At 44.0% G+C, this 25,632-nt stretch overlaps 1 protein-coding gene across 1 annotated transcript; it reads right to left on the reverse strand.

Annotated features, from left to right (window-relative positions):
• Nucleotides 1-1,642: 1,642 nt before the first annotated feature.
• Nucleotides 1,643-25,422, reverse strand: MRPS18A (mitochondrial ribosomal protein S18A). Its single transcript, XM_071548015.1, has 6 exons — nucleotides 25,283-25,422; nucleotides 25,117-25,148; nucleotides 21,180-21,284; nucleotides 12,586-12,709; nucleotides 11,720-11,786; nucleotides 1,643-2,383 (listed from the first exon to the last, which is right to left on the reverse strand). Exons 1-6 carry the CDS (start codon nucleotides 25,380-25,382, stop codon nucleotides 2,239-2,241), a joined length of 573 nt encoding a protein of 190 aa, XP_071404116.1. The 5' UTR covers nucleotides 25,383-25,422; the 3' UTR covers nucleotides 1,643-2,238.
• Nucleotides 25,423-25,632: the final 210 nt, after the last annotated feature.

The raw sequence follows: 25,632 nt of genomic DNA on the forward strand, positions 1-25,632 counted from the left end.
GAAGAGATGAGAGGATTTCATTTTTCAGATGTTAGATTTCATTAAATTAGATGGGTCACAGAATCTCAGAATATGCTGAGTTGGAAGGGACCCACAAGGATCATTTGAGTCCAACTGCTGGCCATGCACAGGACTATCCCAGAGTTACACCATGTGCCCAAGAGTATTGTCTAAATACTTCTTGAACTCTGTCAGGCTTGATGCTGTGATCACTTCCCTCGGGCCTGTTCCAGTGTGCAAACACACATCGGTGAAAAACTTCTAATATCCAAATGAAACCTTCCCTGACACAACTTCAGGCCATTCCCTTGCTTCCTGACACTGGTCACAACAGAGAAGAGAGTAGTGCCTGCCCCTCATATTCCCCTTGGAAGAAAGTTGTAACTGCAGTCAAGTCTCCCCTCAGTGTCCTCCAGGCTGAACAGACCAAGTGCCCCCAGCCGCTCCTCACACAGCTTTCCCTCAAGGCTCTTCACCATCTTTGTTGCACTCCATTGGACTCTCTGTAACAGCTTAATATCCTTCTCATATTGCAGTGCCCAAAACTACACACAATATTCCAGGTGAGGCCACCGCAGTGCAGAGCAGAGTGGGACAATTCCCTCCCTTGACCAGCTGGTGATGCTGTGCCTGATGCCCTCCAGGACACAGCTGGCGCTCCTGGCTGCCAGGGCACTGCTGACTCATGTCCAACTGGACACTGACCAGGACCCCCAGGTCTGTTTCCCAGCACTGCTTTCCAGCATGTCATTCCCCAGTCTCTACGAACATCCAGGGTTGCCTCATATCAAGTGCAGAATCCAGCACCTTCCCTTGTTGAACTTCATATGTTTGGGTTTTTCCAGCTATGGCACTAAACTGTAGGAAAAAAAGTAGCTGTGGGCATCACCTGGTCTTTTGTAACATGTACTTGTTTAAGTTAACCTCAAGGTAATGGATTAATCCAGTGACTTTTCCACACAATGACTTTTCCATTAGCAAAGCTTGCTGAGCAGAGCTACCGGAAGTAGAAGACATAGAAACTTCTGTATGTAGGAGAATAAAGAAAAATATTTTCCCTTCCGAAGGGCTGTTGGTTTCAAAGCCTTATAAACCAGAGACAGCCACAGATTTTATCTCAGTATAGTTAGTGAAGTCTTGGCTCTGTCTCCCAAAGCACAAGGTCTTGGCCAGCTCAGGGGCTGAATCTAGGGCTTCCACTTCACAAAATAAGGCTAAAAAGAACGATTTTAATCTAACTTGATTTCCTGGATAATACAGGTTTATCCTACCTTTTGTTCCTGTCCATGCTGTAAGGTGTTAGCAGATGATTCTGATAAAAGCAATTCAAGGTTAAGTTGTGTAGTACATAAAAAAGCTGTGTTGTTTTGTAGCCCCCAGATAAATACTGAAAAGGAGTCAAATCAATAATGATCCTGAGAAATTTAATGAGCCTTTCATACCAGGCCCATGAGTAGCAGTGGTCAGTAGGTGCAAGGTGCAAATGTGTACAATACAGGGAGAGAAATGGTGCCACCTTTTATTACGAGATGGACAGTAACGCACATCTATCAGCTCCAAGCTATTCCAGGAAACAACATAGCACTGACATGGAAGACTTATGACAAATCTATTGGATAAGGGAAAAAACCAGGCCTAGTCATGAAGGATGTCAACACTGTGTATTTGCCAGATCCAGGAGTGAAGCACAAACCATGAACCCTTAAGGAGATTCATAAGACACATGTGCCTGTCTGCCATTGCCACAGGTGTTCTGCTGCAAATAATGGATAGTAGAGATAATAATAAAAAAATTGATTTCAGTAGTCATTAACAATTTCTGTTATTGCCAAAGAAACAGTACTGAGAGGACTTTTCTTCCATCAGTGTCACAGCCCAAACCATGCAAATCTGAGTTGAAACACATGTTAATTGGGAAACACTATTCACTGATGGAAAAAGAAGGAAACATCCTTTCCCAAACCCACTTGTGGAACATAAAGAAGCAAAACTCTTCAGGTCCATTCTGGCTTTGAGGTAGAAGTCTTTGCCCTTTGTTTTCTCCAAATCATTCTGCACATTGAACTGTGCTTTGATGGATTTTGTATTCTAGAGGAACAGATCACAGCTGGACACTATAATATCGAGTACTGAGGACAAATTTGGAATAAGAAAATTGGAGATACTGACAAATTTGAAAAAAAAAAAAGCAGAACAGTGGAAAACATATGTGCTTACTAACTATGCCAGTTCTGGCCACTAGTGGTTGAAACAGAGAGGCTTTTGTGTATATTTAACATTATCCCTCAGCAAAGGGTGTCCGACTGGAAAGGGCTTTTTGCACCACTTAGGGCCCCTCTTCCAGATGGGCTTTGCAGACCTGGTGGACCAGCGGGTCAGGTACCTGTCAAAACAACACAAACACATTTCAGTTTGAGACTGATCACTGAGAAAAGGTTTCAATTGAAGCAGAAGCAGGCCCTGTAGCCCTTGCCTCCCCACATGCCTCTTTATAAAAGGAATAACCATGAGCAGAGCTCTCTTAATTCAGAAGGGACCACTGGAAAGGAGTTTTTGTTTGTTTCAGAATTTCTAAGCTCACCTCTGTACTGAACCCACTGGCACCTGCTTGACTTTCAATCTCACAAAGCAAATCAGGTGTAGTCTCCTGGCTGCTGGCAAGTTGTCCACCTGCAGCAAAACTGGAGTGCCAAATCCCTTCATTGCAACGAAGTCCAAGCCTGAATAATACATCCAGCCTCTAGGGGAAGTGTAATTTCAACAGCTGGTCTCAATAAGGTAAACTAATTACAAAGGCTAAATGCTGTGAGAAATAAAGTCTCTAAAAAGGGATTAATTTACTTTCAGGCGATAATTGGTTATTTCTTATGCATGGAATGGATTTCTGGCCTAGTCTTGTATTTTCGTATGTCCAAATTTGCTCCAGTGTTCTCTATACAATAGTATTGTTGCGGTTAGCTGGTGCAGGAAGTCAGCACCTACAGTAAAAGAGGTATTAGAATGGAATTATCATCACAACTACAAATCTCTGTGAAGAGCAACGTCTGGCAAATATCCTCAGTTTTTTACCATTTGAAGTTTCAGACTTGGCTTTGCAAACAGGCAGGGGATTTCAGATCCAGAATCAGTTACTGGAAATCTTACCCTGTGACTGGGTGGCCTGGAGTTTTGTTAGGCTTTAAATCTTTTGCTACCAGTAGAGAGGGGAATAGAGGTCCTTAGAGAAAGAGGAGTCTTTTCAGACAATAAAGATCCAAAGTAAAACCCTAGCATAATCTGCACAAACAATGCTCCAACAAATTAGAATTTGGAACAGACTGATAAACTTTGTCCAGAGATGTTTGCATGCCTCTGTTGAGTAATCCCATGGTCTTAATGTAACCTCAATCAGTCATCCTCTCCCCAAACAGTTTTGTTACCTTTTATTTGCATCGTGCAAATTTGACATATTAAGAACTTTGGACAGAGACCATGTAATGCATTTGTTTGAAGGCATTCGGGACATTCCTCAGAACTACAAAGAAAGCTTGCTATGCCAGGCAGCTACAGACTCTGTAAAGCCCATTTTCCCAGCACTTTTCTTCCTCAGCACTCCCAAACAGCACAAACTGAAAAATGAGTCACATGTGGAGCTTCTTGCCTCTGAAATGAAGCCACTTCCAAAATGCTTTGCTTTTGCTTTGAGGAGTTTCTGATAGCTAAAAAACCTAGAAGCAACAGCAGGGGGGGTCTGGGTGACGACACACAGCACGATCCAGCTACTTCTTCTCCTATCTGTGCCTTAAATTAATCCCTTTTGACCTGTAATGGTATGCTCATGCATTAGTGGAATCCCTTACATAACAGCACTGGGACAGGAAGTAGGAGAGACTCTCCTGTCTCTAATTTCACATGCAAAGGGAGTTCAGGGAGAGCAAACTCAGGTCCCCGGTTCGAAATCTGGCAAAGAACCAGCTGCTTTGGAAGAAGCTGTGGAGGGTATTAGATGGGCACATGGGCTAGGTCCTTCTTTTCATATTCCCCTTGCTGCAGGGGGACAGCAGTAGCACAAGTTTTGGTATTGCAAGACTGCACTACAGCAAAGGAGTTAAAAAAAAATCCCAAATTGTTTTAATACATCAGCGTGCCAAGCGCAGTTCTGGTCACGTGTCCACACGATTACGGGAAAGTGTTCCCGTGATAATAAATGATCTCACTGGGAGAGAAGTGAATGTGTGAATGTGAGATACACATCAATGCTGTGTGCAGGTTTAGACAGACAGTGGCTTTTTAAGAAATCCCTCTGTTTCTGTGTGGGGGCTGGAAGTGCACACCCCAATTCTGCATAGGAAGGAGGATTTAGTAATGGCCTGATTTTAAAGCTTTTGTTATTTCTCTTTTGAGCAGGTCTAATCCAGCCCTCTGGTCCAGGCTTTTGGCTTCCTTTGGGGACTGCAGGCTGGGGCTTTTCATTGTTAACTGAAACAGACATTTGGACGCTTTCCCTTCCTGGAGCACATTTGCTTTTAGGGCTTTTAATACTTGCTTTGTCCCAAACTCAAACTTGTCCTATTTTGTTTGCTGCCTCTTTTTTTTTTTTTACCTTGATTCAGCAGTGCAAAAGCCTGATGCCTGGGAGCAGTCAGTCTACAAAGTTCCTCTTCCTCTTTGACTAACTCCAGTTCCTACTGTTTCACAACTTTTTTCTCAGAGTAAAAACAACCCACAAAACTCACACATGAGAGCTTCAAAGCCCAGCATATGGGACTTTTTTGCAAACTCTGCCATCTGTGTAAGGTAGTGTACCGTACCCCCTTTTCTACCCAAGTCTCCCAACTTTTCATTGTATCCAACAACACTGCTTGTCTTGGGGAGTTTTTATAACCACCTACAAACACATACTGGCGGATGGTCTGAATTTTCTCAAGCAGCTGAGGGTTGTCAAGACAGACCCTCCAAGTGGATGCCAAATGCAGCTGGTCTGCAGACCCCTAACCTGTTACCTCAGTGTGCAGAGCTCCCAGTCTGGGCACAGGGGGACAGAACTGCCAGTCTCTGGAACTCACCTTGGGGCTCTGCTTGCCCCTGAGAATGGTAGGGGTCATGAGCAACAAGAATCCCTATATTCCAGCTGCACAAATGAGTAGTTTGGATACAGAGTGACGGAAATCCTGGTGGGATTTCCCTGATGGGAAAAGGCAAGACGTAAGCAGGATGGAGACAACTGTGGTTAGTCACCTGCAGTCACTCAGCCTAAAATCTCTGTAGCATGTGGAAGTCTGTTTCCATGGATTTTATTTAGAGGGCAGGAGGGTCCCAAAGCCTTCCCTCTTGGAGGCTGCTACTTATCACCCAGGAGTAGGCACAGGGCTTCCGTGTTCTGGGTAAGGGAAATGGGGCAACCGCAGTCCTGTACACAGCCCAAGCACAGGCCATGTTGGTGCAGTTCAAGGCTGAACTTCTGAACCCTCACTGAACTTTTTCAATATGGCTTTTGTTTGGATTAAGAGCAGAAGGCAGAGGGCTACAGACTGCAGGAAGCACTCGATCAAAGTGCTGGCGAGACTGCCTCCTCCCTGCCACATCCCTTCCCATGACACCTCTTGGCTTTGCTCACCTGCAGCCACTCTGGCTCTTTGCTTTTGAATTCACATGCTATGCACAACACAGTTTCCATGCAGATGAGAGAAACCACATGCTGCTGGAGTGAAATGCTGACAACAGTGAAACCGGATTCTGCTCCCAGGGACAAGAGATGTCTACAGAGCCTGAGAATCTTGTAATTCATGAGGAATTCATACAGAACCCGCCTCTTTCCTAAGACAAAGCAACTCCTTCAGCTCAGGTGATAGAGGAGGGATTGACTTGGAGATTATCTGTGCCAAATTATGCTTTTCCAGTAGGAAACTGAAAATGGAATGGCAGCTGAGCACTCAAAGTTAAGTACTCCATCTTACAGCACCTCTTACTGACAGAGCTGAGACTCGGGGAACTTGTGAAATCCCTCTAGTCCTTTTGGAAAGACAACATTTTTACAGTGTTGTGCTTAACCAATATTTTGGACCTGCCAAAAGAAGAGAGCATCTAGACAGTGACTTGAGCTCAAGGACTGTTTTGGATAGAGTGTTAGGCCACATTATCCATGCAACAACTTCCATGGTGAAAAGAAAATCACTGAATTATTCAGGTTTCCATTACTTAAAGGAAGAAGTTTGACCTACAGCTGGGTTTGACTGTTTCCCAAATGGTTCTAGTGTGTGGTGTCCTGCACACACAAGACTGAAATAGGACAACAGTCTGTCACCCTACACACTGCTGGTGAAATCACTGAGAACTCCTTCAGCCTCATGGGCTAGTGAAAATATTTTGTTGCTGTAGCACTTAACAGGAAATGTCAGGCTGAAGCATGAATGGATGCAGAAATAACAGCAGGAAGTTATGAAAGCAAGAATTCAGGCTGAGGGGTCAATCCTTGGCAAGAAAAATTTGCTTGTGGAACCGTCCCTTGGAAACAGCGAAAGCCCGAAACCAGGCCAAACATGAGGAAAATAAACTGTGGGGAGTAATTCTGCGCTGACAGGGGTAAACTTCATTTGTTTTTCATGTCCAACTTCTGCAGAGAAATGATACGTAAGAGAAGGGGAGGACAGTTGACTCAAAAGTTTATGAATGATGTGGGTACTCCCATGGCCGTATTTCTTCAAAAGCACCCAGAGCTAGGAAAGTTATGTGGTAACAGTTAAGTGGTAACATTCATGACCTATCACTGTCAAAACCAGATCAGGCAGAAAGCAAAAAAGGCAAAGAACTGAAGCCCAAGAAATGAGAAATAGCATGACAAGTCTCACCTGCAAGGAGCAGAAGGGGAAGCTATGGAGAGCTCCCCAGTTGAATTCTGAACACAAGGTATTCTCACACATCTACCACCCTCTGAACCACAATGTTTGGCTCAGACTGGAATTTCACTTTCATGTTATACCTTCTTCTGCAGGCCTAACCTTCTCCTCTGTGTTACATTACATCCTGGATGAGTGATCCTATGCTAGACAGTTGGGATAACCAAGAGCAAGGCAGGATCTGCAGGCACTGTTTCCCAAAGGATTCTGCTCTTCTTGCATTCCAGTAGTGGAAACAGGATAAGGATGTGGTGGGTAGGGAAAGGCCAGCTGCCAATTGACCCAGTGCAAAGCTGGGAAATCCTTATCTCTCTGCAGAGAAATGTGGGGCATGCAGAAGGGAATGTCCAAAGTTCATACAATTGAGACAATAAAACCACTTCAGAAAACAGAGCAGGGATTCTGCTTTTTGGAAAACATAATTCAGTAAGTAACAGAAGAGCACCTTCTTGAAAGGAAAAAGGATTCTGGATGATAAATCCACACTTCACAACACTAAATCAATGGCAGGTCAGCACGCCTGATCCTTGTTAAAACAAGACCGTTTGCTGATAGTTCCATATGGTGGCATGATACCTTTTAATCCCAGCTAGGTGCTAGCCAGTGCATGCCAGACACTTTGGATTTGAAGCAGGCTTGCTTTAATCAGCGTGACCATGACATGGGCCAAACATCCTGGCCAAGACAGCCACAAGTGCAGCAAATTACTAGCTGAGGAGCAGCTTTTCTGGTGATTTCAAATGTATACATTAGTGCAGCTCCTCAGTCCTTCTTTGTGTACTTCCTTAGCACCTTTGCCCAGGAGCCATAGAGTTCCTCCAGAGCAGGTGGCCTGTATGTTGTCTCAGGGATAAATCAATTTTTCATCAGGTGGTTTGTTCCTCTTTCAGCAACAAATGAAGCTGCTCTCAAAAATACTGACACAGCCTTGGAAGAAGCCTGGCCAAAGGGAGCATCAAACAGAACTTAGTAAGACTGGAGAGAAATGAAAGGGGATTGCTCATCCAAATGAAGTATTCTGCCAGACTTCAGCCAAGCAGGGGTTGCTGCTCTGAGCCTACATGCAGTAAGTGAATGCTCAGGTCTGTATTACAGTAGAGGTACTGGGCTCTGACTCCCACTTCAAGTTACATTTGCCATGATGAATTGTCTCCAGTCTCAGGTGGTGTGAGTGGAATCACTACCTAAGGCTACCTTAGGCTTTCATCTTGGTCCTGTCACTCTAGCAGCTGATGCTGTAGTCTACCATCAGCAAAACATTCTTGAGCTCAGTGTAAGTCTAAGTGTAATGCAGGCAGTCCCCCGACAGTAGGAATTCTCACAGAATTATGTGGAGTAACATCTGGAGTAGACAGTGACTTCTCAGAAGTCCCTCCCTTACAAAAGTGAAAGATTTCTCAATTCGGCACAAAGAGACAACAGATTGGCTTACAGGGTGGGGCAATGAGAGGGCAGGAGTGAGCACACAAAGTTACAGGTAAGACTCTGAGACAAATGCTGTCCTTCAGCAGGACTAAGTTTGTTGTCACAGTCTTGAGAGAGAATCCATCTTTACAGTGTTTATTCTTTTCAACTTGCACCTCCCTATTTTAGAATGGTATAGCAGGAACTTTGTCTTTTGTATGCAAAGCTTTCTTCCATGTGCAATGCAAGATCTAATGGCAAGACAGTAACTGAGGGAGAGCAGAACAGAGACCACGTGCCTGGGAATGGTCTAAATTCTCAGTATATTGGATAGTAGTAGCCACCTGTGAGGACTGTCCCTCTCAGTCTGCAGCCCTTATCCTGGTTTATCTTCATCTCTCTTTACTGGCTTGGTGCTGCATGACTATTGCCTTTTGGCTGAGGAGGCTCAAGCTCCTGCAGAGCCAAGGAAGTGATGCTTTTTTTCACCTTTGCAAGCATCAGTGCACAGCACTGGGCAAGCTGCTGTGCCAGGATCCCTGGTTCCTTCAGAAGTCAGGTTAAAGATCCCTGGTGGCAAGCAGCTGGTGGCAATTCAACAGCTCTAGCATCTACAGCATGGGCACCTCCATCTGCTTGAAAGTGGTGAGAGTTATTTTGGAGGGGGAGGGGTGTAAAGAGTGTATTTCACCACCACACACAGAGTAGACACACTAGTAAACAAGAAAAAAAACATCATTGCAGTGAGAGCTGGAAAGTATAAGGGCTGGATAAACTGATGTTAAGGCATGTACATTACCTCTGTTCCTGTCTTGGAAAAGCTTTAACAAGGGGCCAAGCATATTATGAGGCACCTCAGTTTCCCCCCTGTTGGCATTCCCAGGGCTACAGCAGCAGTGCAAAATGCATTGCTACCTCTCATCTAAGCAGAGAGGTAAAGGTGGCTAAAGCAGCCAATACAATGATCTCAAAAAGAGATGAAGCTCAAGGATTTGGAAAAAATACATAACTGTGTAATGTACTGCCTGTTATAGTAGACTCTCTGTAGATCCTGCTGATCCCTTCTTGAACTGGCACTTAAAAACCCAGCAGACACAAACACAATGAAGGAACAAACTAAGTTAGGTGAGCAGCCCGGATACTACGCCAAACAGGTTTAGTGGATGACTCAGTCATGTTCTCATGGCATTGAACAAAGCAGCTTGTTCCACTCCAAAATCCAAGCCCAATTCTGCCCCTGTTCTTCCCTGTCAGCTCCCTTGCATTTGGCAGCACCACAGGCTGGGTACTTTCTAAGTTACTACAGACTTACAGGAAGCTTTAGAAACAAGTATGGAGGCAATGACAAGGTAAGCTTGGACAAGTCATTCATGTGGGAAACTTCTGATAAGACCTCTGGCTTCATTCCTAAAGTACTCGTTGAATGACTTCAACATGTAGGTACCCTTCAGGCTAGAGGAAGGAAGCAATTTGTAACTCCTGCCTTATGTGGTGCCAGCTACTGCTCCAGAGAGCAATGAGAGAAGTACCAATGGGTGTACACATAGTCAAAACTCTTAAGAGAACTGCAATGGCCAGATTTTGCAAGGCTCCAACACCCAGAGATTTCCCCTTCTAGTCAGCTGAGAAGAATCATGAAGGATCAGGAGAGCACTCCTTAAAGTACTCCTGCACTCTATCCTGTCTCTTTGACTCATTTCTTTAGTTTCAGGACCACCACCAAAACTTTCAGTTTGATTTCATCATTCTATTCTCTTGTCTCCACCCAGACCACAAAGCCCACCTATTTCAATGCTGTTCCACATCCTCAGCAACAGCTCTGCTCTCTTTTTCTAAACTCTGCTTCCACCCTGCTTCCTACCTTCGCTCACCGGGAAGAGAAAAACAAGGGTGGTGTAGAGAGGGACTAGCAATGCAATAGAGAGGGCTTGGATACTAATCTCCAATTTAAATCTCTTCATTGAAGAGGTGCAGCACACCTACTTGCATGTAGAATGTATCTAGAAGTATTCATTCCTTGTTCTCACTAAAAGTCTATGGAATAATCTGTAAGAGTCAGGGAATCTGATGTGGACTCCTGGTGTGATTGCAGCAAGTTACTGCACTTGCCATTTCCAGTCTCAACCTGCTAAGCAGGGTTGCAGTGTGAATGCTAACAAGATAATGTGCTCTGCCCCACAGCTACAAGATAAGGCACAGGTACTAAAGAATCTCCAAGACTTGTAAGACACAGGAAAGAAGTTAGCACAGTTGAAGTATCTGATGCCTACAGGGCTGCATCAAACAGAGTCCTCTAATTTGATCCTCACTGATACCAATTACGCAGCCTGACAGCATCTAAAAGACATTTCCAAGAGCCTTCCTCAGTTCTCCATTGCAGAGAGTCAGACCTGAAATGCAAGAGTCTCCAGCCATCCTCAGCCCTGCAGTCTAAGCTCTCCCAGCAACAGCCCCATGGCCTCTCGTAACCCCATGGCTTGCTAATGTGAGGTTCATACACTGCTCTGACATCCCCATGGAAACAGGGTGTGAGGTTATAAACATGGGATTAGCACCTCCAAGCGCCCAGCACAGAGCAGGAGGTGGTCGCAGGCTTTCCCTTTGCCTACCAAAGGCTGGGGGCCATTCAGGCTGGGGAGGAGGAAGAGACCCTGTTGCATAGGAAGGGGAGGTGTGGGACAAATCACTGAGTGGGGAAATGGTGATGGGGCAGAAGACAACAGGCTTGTGATGGGCCCCTGGTGGCTGCTCAGCCTCCCACTCACTGGTGGTACCCTGCCTGGGTACCTTCCTGCCACTGGGGGCTAAAAATGCTAAAAGCAAAGGGACCGCTCAACACACAGAAAAGGAGATTCAGGGGTCTCATACCAATGTTCGTAAGTCCCTGAAGGGAGGGTGTAAAGAAGACAGAGAAAGGCTCTTCCCAGTCCCTGGTATCAGTGACAGGACAAGAGGTAACAGGCACAAATTGAACCAATACATTCTGTTTGAACATAAAAGAAAACTGCCTCACTATGAGGGTGGTTCTCTGAAACAAGATGCCTGGAGAAACTAAGGACTAGATATATAGTCCTGAGTAACCTGCTCTAGGTGACTCTGCTTGAGCAGGGAGCTTGGACTAGACAATTTCCAGAGGCCTTTTCCAAGCTCGGCTAATCCATAGTGCTGTGCCTCCATCTCTGTAGCACTTCTCTGTGAATGCCTTACTGGTTATTAGTGATGAGGAAGGGTGGGCAGACCCTAACGTGGAGCAGTTTTAATCCTGTGTGGATAAAGGGTTTATAAGAGATGTGGCTGACTACAGAATATCATGACAGATCTTACTTCACCAAAATGCTACAAGTACTCTATAAACCCTGTTGCCTGAGGCATGTTTTACCCAATTTCCTCTTCCAATCTATTCCTGAAAAAACGAAATGTGGAAAGACAAGACTACTCACCTGTTGAGCTTGGGTCTCTTGGGAACATGCCCTTCAGGAAGTAGAGGCCTGTGGTTTGGGAACAAACCTGAAATAGAAAAAGAAAGCTGTGAAGAGTATTTTGCAGTGCCTTCTTACTTCTACAGCATTCAGAAGTCTAATTACACCTTGTAAACCAGGCAACCCAGGTTGCTAGTAGAACAGCACAGCAAAAGCTCAAGTACAGTAGAAAGGGTATCTTGTCTTTAGTCGCTGCTGAACCTGCACTTTCACCAACACAAAGCTGCGGGGTTCTTCTGGATATAGGGAGGAAATACACACCGAGGACACTGTCCCTTGGGCTCACTGCAGAGGATTTTTCAGATGACATAGGTCACTGGTGTCCCATCAGATTCCACATCCAGGATGGAAAATCTGACTATTAATATTCTCAGTCAATTTAATTTACAACTCGGGTACGACACATAAAGATCAGCACAATATTCTGACTATGTCAACCTGGGTCGCAGTCCCAGGAAAAAGTAAAAAAGTCGCATGGCAGATGGTAGAAAGTTGCATATTACTAATGGGGTAGGTCAAGCTCACAATAAATCAAGTAATTTCAGAAGCAGGTGTTTAATCATTAGTTACTAGAGACTGAGTCACTTTCCAGATCTTTCTGTGACGGTAGTCTCATCTACAGGGATAAATGTCTGCTGCTATGGCAGGAGTCAAGACACATAGAAAGCAGAACAAGTAGTCTCTGTTCCATCACCCTGTCCCAGCATTTGGACAATAATGATTTTGCTGACATCTCACTGAACTATACAAATTGGGCAGGAGACCCCTCCCAAGGGGTTCTACAGGTAGTCCACAGTAAGGGGTTGTCTCAGGTGGAGGCTTGGTACCTGCACGGTGAGCCATCTGCACACAGACAGCAACCTTCCTGTGCTCCTCCAAACAGAGGCCTGTGATCCTTCGTGGCAGCATCCCTCCATCAGAACGGATAAACTGACTCAGCAGCAAGACATCCTAAGGGAGGAAGAGAAGAGCAAACCATCAGTGCTACAGCTTCCTTAACTGCTGGGACTCAAGGTATTTTGCTGACCCTTGTACTGGGTACAGAACTCAAAACAATTAAAAATAAAACAATGATTCCTTCCTAGGCATTTTGTCTGCAGCTTGACAACAAGTGGATTTTGCTTGCTGTCACTGCCTGCTAACTTAGCTCAGTAAGGTCACTCAGATCATTTGAGTTTTCCCCTGACTTCACTAGTGTAAACACATGATGTCAGCTGCAATTCCTGTTCCTTCACTGTTTCACTACTTGCTCCAAGATTCTTGCTAAGATAATGTGTCCTAGGTATGCAGCACAGTTACACAAGACCTACAGATGGATAGTGTTTACACAACTTGAAATGCCATCACAGCTGCTATCCTAAAGGTCACAGATATGTTAGACCACCTCTGGTCCCCTCCTTGTTCCCTCAGAGCAGGACTGTTCTCTGCTATCTACTCAAACTTTTATACAGTTTCCCATGGTGGAACTTCCTTCATGTCTCTCTGGAGAGGTGGAGAGCAGGGAAATGATCCAGTATCTTGCATGAGGAAGCTTTTTGTAAGAAAAGAATGTTTGCTGATGAGAAAAGTCTAATAGGATAAATTGCTGCCTTCAGTCCTTCAACTACGCTTGTATTAGATGGGGCTGTGACACCCATGCTGCATGGAAGGAGCACTCAAAGCACGTTGAGGGTTCATCTGTGATTCAAGAACCATTTAGACTACACTGCTGTTGACCTTTCCAATTAAGAGCTCTAGAAATGTAAAGCATTCTTAATAAAAACAAAATTAAAGGGATCTCTAGGATCAGATAGTATCACAGGGCTGGAATGACAAATTTTTAAACACAGCAGCACCAGCTGTTGCATTAAGTGTCCCATTAACTGTACACAGTACAACAACAGCCCAGCATTCAGATACGTGCTCTCCATTTCCACGCACAGTACCCATGCAAAGGTACCCCTCAGGCCAATATAGGACAGCCCCCTTGACATCCTGATGCCAGCATAAGTTGTCCCAAAGGGCCTCTGGAGACTCTCTGTTTGTTTTTAACTCTTCTGTTGACAGACTTGTTGCTGGTGAGAGTTTACTTCTCCATTGCTGCTGTAAATATGTTCATAGTTGAGGCAGCAGAACCATAGTTGAGCCTGCAGGCTGAGGGGATCTGCTAGTGAGTACCCGGACAGAACAAGAATTCAAACGAGGCATGTCAGAACTTTACACCCCACGTCTAGGGCAACAGACAAGAACAAAGAGTACTTGTTGCTTTTCACGTTGGGTGACCCTGAATCTGCCTGTTCACAGACTCACAGATCTGCTCCCACCCCCCATCTTTGCTCTTTTACAAAGAGCTCCCCGGAGCATTCCTAGCTTCATTTACTGCCCTTGCAAAAGCAAACAATCATGAGTGAATATAAAATGAGTATTCAGAAATCTAGCTAACTAGCAATTATTCATCCACCCCCACTGCACAAGAACAGCTCTGCTGTGAAGGGGGTTGCTGTAACTTAGGATGGCCTTCTGGTAATGGCTGATTCTGACAGACGTTGTCATAAAATCATAGAATTGTTTGAGTTGGAAGGGACCTTAAATATCATCTTGTTCCAACCTCCATGCCATAGGCAGGAACACCTTCCACTAGACCAGGTTGCTCCAAGCTCCATCCAACATGGCCTTAACACTTCAAGGGGTGGGGCATCCACAACTTCTCTGGGCAACCTGTTCCAGCACCTCATCATCCTCACAGTAAAGAATTTCTTCCTAGCATCTGATCTAAACCTATCCTCTGTCAATTTCAAGACATTCCTCCTTGTCCTGTCACTACATGCCCTTGTAAATAGTCTCTCTCTGTCTTTCTTGCAGGCTCTGTTCAGGCACTAGAAGGCTCAGTTAGGCAGGTCACCCCGAAGCCTTCTCTCCATGTTGAGCAATCCCAATTCTCTCAGCCCTTCTTCCTAGGAGAGGTGCTTCATCCTTCTAATCACATTCGTTTTCCTTATCTGGACTGACACCAAAAGGCTGATGTCCTTCCTACGCAGGGGACCTCAGAGCTGGACACAGTACACCAGGTGGGGTCTCACAAGAGCAGAGCAGAGGAGCAGAGTCCCCCCTTGACCTGCTGCCCACGCTGCTTTTCATGCAGCCCAGGACACAATTGGCTTTCTGAGCTGCAGACACACATCACCAGCTGATGTCCAGCCTCTCATCCACCAGCATCTCTAAGTCCCTCTCAGCAGGGCTGCTCTCGATCTGTTCATCCCCAGCCTGTATTGATACAGAGGTGCCCCAACCCAGGTGCAGCACCTTGGCCTTGGGCTTGTTAAACTACATGAGACTCCCATGGGCTCATTTCTTGGGCTTGTCGAGGTACCTCTGGATGGCATCCTGTCCTTCAGGTGTGTCAATTGCACCATTCAGCTTGTAAGCTTGCTGACAGTGCACTTGAACCCTTTGTCTGTGTCATTAATGATGGTATTAAATAGCACTGGTCCCAGTATGGACCCCCTGAGGGTCACCACTTGACACTGACATCCATCCAACTCTGAGCAGTTGACTACTACCCTCTGGATGCAACTGTCCAACCAACTCATTATCCATCTAACAGTTCACCCATCAAATGCATCTCTCTCCAATTCAGATAGGAGGATGTTGGGGGCCACTGTGGTCAAAGGCTTCACAGAAGTTCAGATAAATGATATCTGTAACCCTTCACTTGTCCAGTGATGGAATCACTCCATCATAGAAAGCCCCAGGTTGGTCAGGCAGGACTTGCTCTTGGTGAAGCTGTGCTGCCTGTCTCTAATCACCTCCCTGTCCTCCATGTGCCTTAGCACAGCTTCTGTGAGGATCTGTTCCACGATCTTCCTGGGCACAGAGGTGAGATTGACAGGTCAGTAGTTCCCATGGTCCTTTCTATCCTTTTAAACATAGATAAAATGTTTCCCTTTTTACAGTCACCTGGGGCAATGTGTTGCATTTCCAATGTATTACAGACAAAATTTAGAGGAGTTTTGTTTCTTTTGGGTTTTGGTTTGTTTGTCCTTCCCCCTCTCGACATTCAGTAACACTCCCACCACTACCACCACAACACACAATTTCTCTCTTCCCTTACCTGGCTTCCTTTCTACCTCTACTTCTTTACAGGGAAATGTGTTCTGACTGAGTTTCAGATCCAGCTCCTTTGGAAACATGGTGCATTATGTAGGCTCACAGACATTTAGACCCTGACGTTAGTGTCTCACAGACATGAAATGAATTATCAGGCACCCTACAGAAGTGATGCTGTATCCAAGGAATGAGAAAAGCACAGCTGAGCAACTAGCTGCAAGCTCCTGGGATGCAGTCGAAGGTTAGAATGGAAGCTGCGTGTCCTCAGCCCAGCTGACACATGGCCTTGCCAAGGAGAACAGTAACCAGGGGACCAGATGGTGCCAGCTGAGTTGGTAGAAACTGGATGGAGGCCAACCAAAAAGTCCAAGGGCACTGACTTTTGACCACTCCTGAAATACACTGGATTGGATTCAGGAAACCAGAGCAAGACTTCATCCCCTCTTTTCCTCTTCTTTAGCCATCCAGTTCTTCAAATGACCAACAGCTCAAGTTGCCCTTTAGCACATGCCACTTTGCTAAGTGAAAAAGGGATGTTAAGCTCCAAGTGCCTAAAAAAAGAAAAACTTGCTCAACTTTGCTACTAGCTTGCTGCATTACTCTGTGGAGAAGAGGCAAAAGGGAGCTAATGACAAGTTTGAGGCAGTTCCAGTCTTTGCAGCCGTGAAAGCGTAAGTAGGCCACAGGCTCTTGTGAAGGGCATGTGTGTGGTCCAAGTGATTTCTCATATTACTACCACACCTCATGGAGTCACAGGCTTGTTATCAAGTGTTTCCATGCAAAGGGGAGAGGTGGGAAATAAAGGGAGATAGCATTTTCTTTTCTCTCTGAGGGAGGAAAAAAAAAAAGAAAATCTGTTCTCTGTTATCATCTCTGACCAACAGTGTCACCAACTGACCAACACCCTGGTGTGGCAGTCATTTCTTGACTGACATCATCTACGTCCCAGCTGCTGCAGCTTCAAATCACACTCATGCCATTTGGCTTAAAATGCTGCACACTTGACCGAAGGTTTGTCCACTATTGAAGATCCCCACAGCTAACAGGCCAGGTGCCTCTCCCACAGTACTTGCACAGATGTATGTTACCACTGGGAGAAAGCAGACAGGTACAGCCAATTTTATGGGGCAGCTGTGGAGGGAAGTGAACAAGTATGTGGAGTGGTCAAAGAAAAAAATGTCTGGCAAGTTCTCATGGTGCCGTCATGTTCCATGAAAATCACATTTTGTGCTAGTGGACAGCCAAGCCTGTAACCACGGAGTTGCTTTAATCACTGGACAGCTCCCATGAGGCTGGACCCAGATTCCCACCCCTGTAATCTGCAGTATTTGATGAAAACAACTTGGATCGAATTAATCTAGGGCTAATAGGCAAACCTTGAAGTTTGGTTTCCCCTAATTGTTGCCAAAGCAAGATGACATATTTACTGCCTACTCAAACTAATGTTTGAAGTGGATAAGGGGGGAAATGAAAAACAAGTTTAGCCTTCACTTCTAACAGGGCTGGACAAACTTGCTAAATTGAGCACTATATATGGCATGTTCTTGTGAATGGATAGCAACCAAAACACTGAGGCGTCTCTGCATTTGAATGTCTGCAGATACTCTGAAAAGCAGGATCCTTGATTGCTTATATGCCATTTATTAAAACCTTCATTTACCGTAAGAACAATTTTGTTCTGTGCAGCCAAATTACAATTGGGCTGTATCAGACAAGTCTGCCAGTCATTATTTCCAGTTATACAAGAGTGTAGTTTTTCTTTTCTCCCTTACTCCTGGGAGCTGTACACCATTCTCCAGCCATTTCACAACAGGATTGCAGGTTTCAATCCAGATACAGCCTTACAATGACCAAAATATTTTTTTTATCTCCAATGGATGTGAAAAAAATCAACTGAGATCTCAGTTTGACTGGACAGAGACACACAAACCACAAACTGTGGGAATTTATGTCTTAAACTCTGTTATCCTGAGCCACAGTGGAGGCTAAGGATTGAACTGGCAAAGACAACTGCAGCCCTCCACACCACAGCTGAGGCAGGTTGGAATCACGACCTGCTAGTGCTCACAATGCCTGTTCAGTTGATTAATAACTTTGGAGACACTGGTCCCCCAGTTCTCTGACAGCCAGAGTAACTCATTATGCCACTGCTTTAGACTGTGCTAGTTGCACATGACAAAAGGAAAGTCCTGTGAGGTCATATTACTCAGCTCCCTCAGGGGCTAATTCAACACTTCCCTTTTCACAGTGCCTCATTCAGTCCAATTACAAGCGTCTCAAGCAAAAAAGCTCACACTTTCCCTTCTGTGCAACCGACTGATCTCAGCTTATCAATCTCAAAGGAACCACTGTGATCCATCTATTCTGATCTCTTAGCAAGCACAGCTTATAGGTTATGCTGTATGAACTAGGCTATATCTTTAACAAAAATAGCTGTTCTCAATTTACAGACATTTAGGACAATTAACCACCAGTGAGTAAATTATGCCACTGTTGAATTGTCCACACAGTTAAATGCCTGCACTTTGGTATTTAAGCATCAAGATTCCACTGCTCATCACTGCTGCAGCAAAGAATAAAATAGCAGAGAGCACTTTAGTGCAGTAAAGGGAGATTTTTATTCACCTTAACATTTAAAATCTGGAAAATCTGTGACTGGTACAAAGCATTCAAAAATATAAAGGACTTAAACAAGCAAAAGAGGTGGCCTACTACTGAACTGAAATTTCTCCTAGTTTTCATCAGCCCCACAGAGCGATGCTTCTAAATATGAGGTAAGAAACTTCTACAATTCCAATATACCAGTTTGCAATGCTCTCTTTAGCTTTTTGTCCAGGTTCTACTCTGCTCTACAGAAGTAGTACTGGAGATATATATATACACATATATATATGCTAGATGCACATGCCTTCAAAAACTATATGACAGATGAGACGACGTGTTCCTAGACTGTCTCTCAGGACCACAATTTCTTAGAAATGATCTTAGCAATGATTCACAGGACTCTGGCTGCAGGAACTCTCCTCACATTTGGTTTTCCCTTGACTCCATACTGAACAGTAGGAACTAGGATCTAAGAATCAAAGTGAAGTGCAGAAGAAAACATGCAACCTTAGTTCATTCTACAAACACATGGAAAACTCATGTTTTACACTGACTGTTGGGACCAACTTCTGATCGTGGAACTCAAACTCTATAGCATCGCATTGTCTAAAGCTGCTTCTACGGTTCTTGAGGGCATTATCTCTACATGCAACTGAGTCTTACACCATCTACAGAAGCAGAAACTAAGTCTGTATATTCATTTCCAAGATTTAATCCCCTCCCATAGCTCATTTTATCCCAGAACATCACTTTATAGTTTCTTTGGAGTTGTTAACGTGTGATTCATGGAATGCTTTCTGCAAATCTCTAGAATTACCCAGTTTAATGATGCTGTTGACTTCTTGCATTTAAAAGGCACATAAAACTGTAGTAACCTTAAGAAAGTATTTTCCAGTGTAAGTGATTGGTTGGTTTTGATCACACCACCATTCAGCAACCATGAAGAAGAAAACAGTTCCAAGAAATCGCTGCGTTCAAACACGGGCAACGCAAAACAAACATGATGTTTTTGTAGTACTTTCCAAACCTTAAAGGTATTTGCCACTTGACCTAATCTATTATAATCTGCAAATTCATTTTATTTCCAGGTTTCCCAGATTGTTAAGAAACCAGACCAGAGAACACTAAACACTCTCCTGTCCCCAACTTATTTCCCGGTTTAATACTGCACCCAGCCTGAGTCAGAATCACTGACAACATTCAGATCCTAAAGCTTTAATTTCTGCAACACAGGCTTTGAAAGAGATTAAAAATATTTTATTTACATCTCACATCTGCTGTTTCACCTCTGTGGAGTAATTGCAAATATTTCATCTGGCACTTATAGGTGTATTCATGTTGTTCATAAATCATGAGTCATAATTAGTCCTGTTCAATCCATTATTTGTTTTTACTCCTAGCTGATACCATTTTCCTTGGAATTTGCAATATTTTATTTACCAGTTGGTAATCATCAGCATCATTCTCCTTCCTCTCTCAACTACTTAGTATTTCACTTGCTATTTTCAAACCATGTGGTGATTTTCATGCTTTTAAAAAATCCTGTGAGGGAAGTAATATATTTCTTAGCTACTAACTTTAAGATCCCTAAAGATCTTGGGGCAACTTGCAAACCAGGCCTGTTGGTCTGTACCTAATTCAAGACTTAAGTAATTTCTGTACCTGTTTTTTCCTGTTGTTTTACATTTGCAAGACTGCCATTACCACAGAGATAATAAAACATGATTTTTCTTTTCTGTGTGTGCACTAGAAGTATAGGCTTAGTAATTCTGCAACAAATGCAGCTTTCAGTCCCCTTCTCTCATTAATGGAATTTCTTTCTCACAAATATTTCTTTTTCTGCAGTGTATTTGTATCTCTCTCTCTAATCCTATTGACATTAACTTATTCTAAGTTTTCTGTTGCCTTATCTTAGTAACTGCATGTTCCTGTCTGGTTTTTCTCTTTTCTAATTCCAGTGCTGGGTTTTTAGCTTGCAAGGGGGGACCTTAGTCCTTTTGTAAACTCTGTTTGAATGACCTCTTGGAAAGATACATTCTGCATCTTCTATCTCACGCTTCTTATTCTAAAGTGTTCTTGATTGTTGTGCTTTTGTTTTAAAGCACCATAGGATGTTCTTTGCCTATGCTAAATTTAGGGTTAGTTATCCCATCGTTAATTAATAAACTTCTCATTAACATTTCCTGGGGAAAGCTTGAAGAAAACCTGTTTTTTCTGTTGCTAAGTATGTAAAATGTGTGCTCTCCTTCACACTCATCATGAGTATTAAAAGTTGTATGAAACAGTTACTAACTTAGGGGACAATGACCCAAGGAGAAATTGTAGTGTTTGAAGTCATATAATAGATCTACTTGGGTCTTTTGGCCCCTCTGGAGTTAGAACCTGTGTCCATGGACTAAGTGCTGCTTTGCAGTTTGATTCTCCTGGAAGGGCAATGCTGAGAGACAGCTGGGCACAAAAGAGATATATGGCCTTCCCAGATCAGATGGACATTTGTATAATTCCAAATCTATTTGATATGAGCTCATCCTTCTTTTTCCCAGGAACACCATCAGCCAAGGCAAACAATTACAACATAGAAAGCACTTGTTACACCCATGAGAAGCAGAGATGGAGTTAAGTATCTTTCCTACACCCAGCAAAAATGAGGGGCAGGTTGTGCAGTTGGTAGATCTGAGAGGCACAGTGATGTAGCTGTGAGGATGGGGGAACTCTCCTTCATGACACTTACCACATAATCGTACTTATGCTTCAGGTTCCAGCGACAGATGGGACACTGGCCAGAGGGGTTTGGAGGAGTTGGTGCTTCAGCATCCTCTATAATTCTCCCTTCAATCTAGGAATCAGTTTAAAGGATATAGTGATTAGGCACAGCTTAGACCTCTACCTGCACCTGCGACTCCAGAAGTACTTTTCATCAAGCCCACAGTATGTCACAGAATTACAGAATATTCTGGGTTGGAAGGGACCCACAGGGATCATCGAGTCCAACTCAAGTCAATGGCCCACACAGGGGACTGAACCCATGACCTTGGCATTATTACAACCAAGTTTTAACTAACTGAGCTAATCTCAGGGTAAACCAGTTCTGTGCAGATGTAAGGGGAACAGTATCTGCTTTATTCAACCCACTTTTATACAGATATACCAAGCACTTTGGTGTATCTATGCCACAGACCCTGGGGAGAGGAACAAATCCAAGGGGCACAGAAAACCCTTTGGCAAACTTTTGTGTGTGTTTTACTGAACATAACCTAGTTGACAGTCAGAGTGAAGTCCTCATATTTGCCCAAATTCCATTTATTGCAATACTCTTTTGAAACACCATTATGCCTTGAAGTTGTAGTGTCCCTTTAGCCAAAACCTTTAAAACAATTTTTTTCCTGTCACAAAATAGCAGATGCATATTATAGAGAAAACATGCAAGGGTTGGCCAGATCATAAATCACCAACAGGGAAAATTCTGAGCAGAAGTCAAATTCAAGAAAGGATTGCTAGGACATATCTGTGGGGTTTGTGGTTTTTTTTTCTTCTTAAATACACCAACATTATATCCAGTTTAATCTGCTGGACAATTCCTTTAGGAGATTATAAAAGGATCTTTTCTAGATCACTACAAAGGAGTGATGTCTAACACTCGGGTTTTCTCACAAGTAACACACAAAGAGATGTAGAAGGTGTGTAAAGGAAGAACTTGACAAATTTGTTTTCTAAATACAGATATGTCAGGAATATAGGAAGTCTACCTACATGTGCACTTGTCCTTTTTTTTTCTTGAGGGGTTACTAATAAAAGCAAGAACTATCTCAAATTGCAGCCAAATGGACAGAAAAAATAAAACTAAGCATTTTTTCTCCAAAATACTTTGCAAGTTTCCTCTGGTCAAATTAAGATTAAAGCCAGATTCTGAGCACCTGACAGGCTCAAACAGCACAAGCACCAGAAAGTTTGAAAAGAAAACTGGGGTGGGATGCAAGGTTACTTTTAAGAAACCATCAGGTTCTGTGCCTGAAACCCTAAGAAGAGAAAAGCATGACATTTTCTGTTAAGTGTGCATGGGAAACTGGCATCCAGCTGAACTGACAGAACGACTTCCCGGATTTGTGTCTTTCTTGTCTGGTGAAGGTAAAATGGAAGCAGGTAAGTTATGTGTAGTTCAAGCACCACAGTATCTCAAAGAGGCAATACTGTCAATTTTCAAGTAAGATTCCTCCCTCCACAAGTAGAACTGTCAGTTTTACAGAGACAAATACCTAACTATGAATATAAAATGCAGGCCAGGATCTAATTTTTGAAAAATCAGTGAAGTTATTTCCTGGGAAGCTGGTTGTATTTGGTCTTGTTTCTTGCCAGTCTGGCTTCAGACTGTACTTTGTAATTCCATCCTGGAAATGAATAAAGATTCAGAATGCTATGGCAATATCACTTTTTCTTGAGATAACTTTCAGTGTACAGGTTTTGCCAATTATTTCTCAGCTACTGAGGATTTCCATACTGCTAATCCACTCAATTGCTATTTTTCTATTAAAGAGCTTAGAGGGAACACAGGGGCTCCACATTCTCAGTACACTAATGAAATCCAGATTTCTCTGGGATTCAGTAATCTGGTTCATGTCAAATGCTTCCTTCAATACTGGTAAAAACAAGAACACATAAAGCATGAGCATGGAAAGATGGATTCAGGAAAGGCTGAAGTAGAATTGGCAGGATAAATGGAGTGACCAATGGATACACAGAGAAATGTACCAGCCCTTGGTTTGTCAATTTACACCTTTTGTTACAAGATTTTCCTCATTTAGGGGCACCAATGGATCCCAGACTGATGCTTGGATATTGCAAAGTAAAAACATCCAAATCTCCAGGCTTATTTTTATAAAGGTCTCTGCTAATGTAATGCATATCTTTTTTACTTCAATCCTCAGTTACTGTTTTGGGACTTTGAGATTATAATTTACATGCCTTTTGAAACTGACTGAGTGCAAAATACAGAGTGTGTTTTGTTGGTGTACACGCTATCCCCTTGTTTTGGTTACAACAACTTTAGGGCATCCTTGCACACTCTTCAGGTTTCTGGGCAAAGATTAGTACTAATCTGGCACTTGAAGACAAGAAAAAGACACTTTCTATCACACCTACTGTCACATCTCAAACTTGTTTTTGTTGACAATCTTAAGAGATCTTAACTACATGTATATATTTTAGATATACAATATCTAGTAGAATAACCTACTCCATGCAGGTTTCAAACATGACAATGTCTGCTAACTATAAATATGACAAAACTTTGAGAAAATACCTTTTTGACAAAACCCCACAAACAACCAGGTTTTGTCTGTTTCATTAACAAGCAAAAAAAGTCTAGCCCCTTCTTAGTATATATGTATGGATAAGCATTTACACACTATCACAGACTATTCTGAGTTGGAAGGGACCCACGAGGATCATCAAGTACAACTCTTAAGTCAGTGCCACATAGAAGGGATTGAACCCATGACCTTGGCACTACTACAACCAAGTTTTAACCAACTGAGCTAATCTCACTGTGTTCTAGCTATTCCCAAATTACTCCTTCTCCACTCTCCTTATTTATGCATTTCAAAATACCTGTGTTACCTGTCTCCAGCCACTGCATAGATTGCTACTGGCAGAAGTAATGTGAACAGAATAATGCAATCTTCTTAACAATTCTCTTGATACATACTGCTGTAATCTTTTCCTTCCTGTCTTAAACTGTAGCTGAGAAGATGCTCTTCTTTAGCAGTTACTTCAGAACTTCTGTTTTATTTTCTGGGTCTCTTTTCCTTTAGTATTTAAGGTCTTCTTTTGAAAATAACCCTTTCATTGAAATTTCTCACCACGTGCATTGCAAGATGCAAGATTTGCCTCACATGCAGTCAGTATGGCACACACAGTGGTTAACCAACGTAACAGAGATCAAAGGCAAGACATGTGACTGGCACACAGCAGGTAGAGAGCCAAAGTGCTGTCAGCCCAGGGTGGAGTGACAAAGCCACCAGGCCCCCTGTTAATAGAATCAATTGGGTTGGAAAAGACCTCAGAGACCATCAAGTCCAACCCTTGGTCCAACTCCAGTCACTTTACCAGATCATGGCACTCAGTGACACGTCCAATCTCAGTTTAAAAACCTCCAGGGATGGTGAATCCACCACCTCTCTGGCCAGGCCATTCCAATGCCTGATTACTCTCTCTGTAAAGAATTTTTTTCTGATCTCCAACTTAAATTTCCCCTGGCAGAGCTTGAGCCCGTGCTCCCTTGTCCTATTGCTGAGTGCCAGTTGTGCCAGTACTCCAGACAAGTCCAAGTGTCACCAGTTTGAGAAACAAACCCTCTGAAGATCTGTGGTGTTTTGGGTTCTGAATGTGCCTGGGCAGGGCTTTGCCAGCACTGTGGTGAGGGGTCTGGTGCTCATGGGCAGCTCAGACTGGGGGCAGCTGTCACCGCTGACAGTCCCAGCCTTCGGCAGCCAAATCCTCCCGGGCTTACCTGCACTCCCAACACATTCCTGCCTTGGATTTGCCTTTACACCCACAGCAAAAGTGGAGCCGGGCGGGCACAGACACACAGGGCCACACACATGGCTGGAGGCTGAAGGAAGGAGAAGCGACCGCAAAGGCAGCCACTAAGTAAAAGGGGTGCAGGGACTTACTGTGGTCGTGTTGCCTTCAGTCACCTCCACGACTGCAAAAAAAAAAAAAAGAGAGACGGGAGGGCACAGTGAGGTTCATTCAGGAGTAGTATTTGGGGGCTGGGGGAGAGCGAATTACAGTGACGGTCACCACCTTTCCGCGACCGCGGCGCGGCCCCGGACTCACCCTGGCGGAGGGCCCGTGCGGGCGGCGCGGTCCGGGAGGCCCCGCAGAGCCCCGCGAAGAGCCGCCTCAGTCCGCCCAGCAGCAGACTGGGCGCCGCCATCTTTGCCGTCGCCGGCGCTGCCGTCACGGCCCTTCCGCCCGGCGCGAGGGCGGTGCAGCCGCCGCCATTTCGGGCGCGTACCGAGGGGCGGGGCCGGCGGGGCCGCTGCGCCTGCCCGGCATCTTCGAACGGGGTGGGTGTCCTTAGTATGTTTAGTGGGTTGGTTTTAATTTTTTTTGTTTGTTTTTGTTCTTGTTTTGGTTTGGTTTGGTTCCTTTTCATAGAATCATAGAATCGATTGGGTTGGAAA

The sequence above is a fragment of the Pithys albifrons genome, chromosome 2, assembly GCF_047495875.1.
Source record: "Pithys albifrons albifrons isolate INPA30051 chromosome 2, PitAlb_v1, whole genome shotgun sequence".
Lineage (NCBI taxonomy): Eukaryota > Metazoa > Chordata > Aves > Passeriformes > Thamnophilidae > Pithys > Pithys albifrons.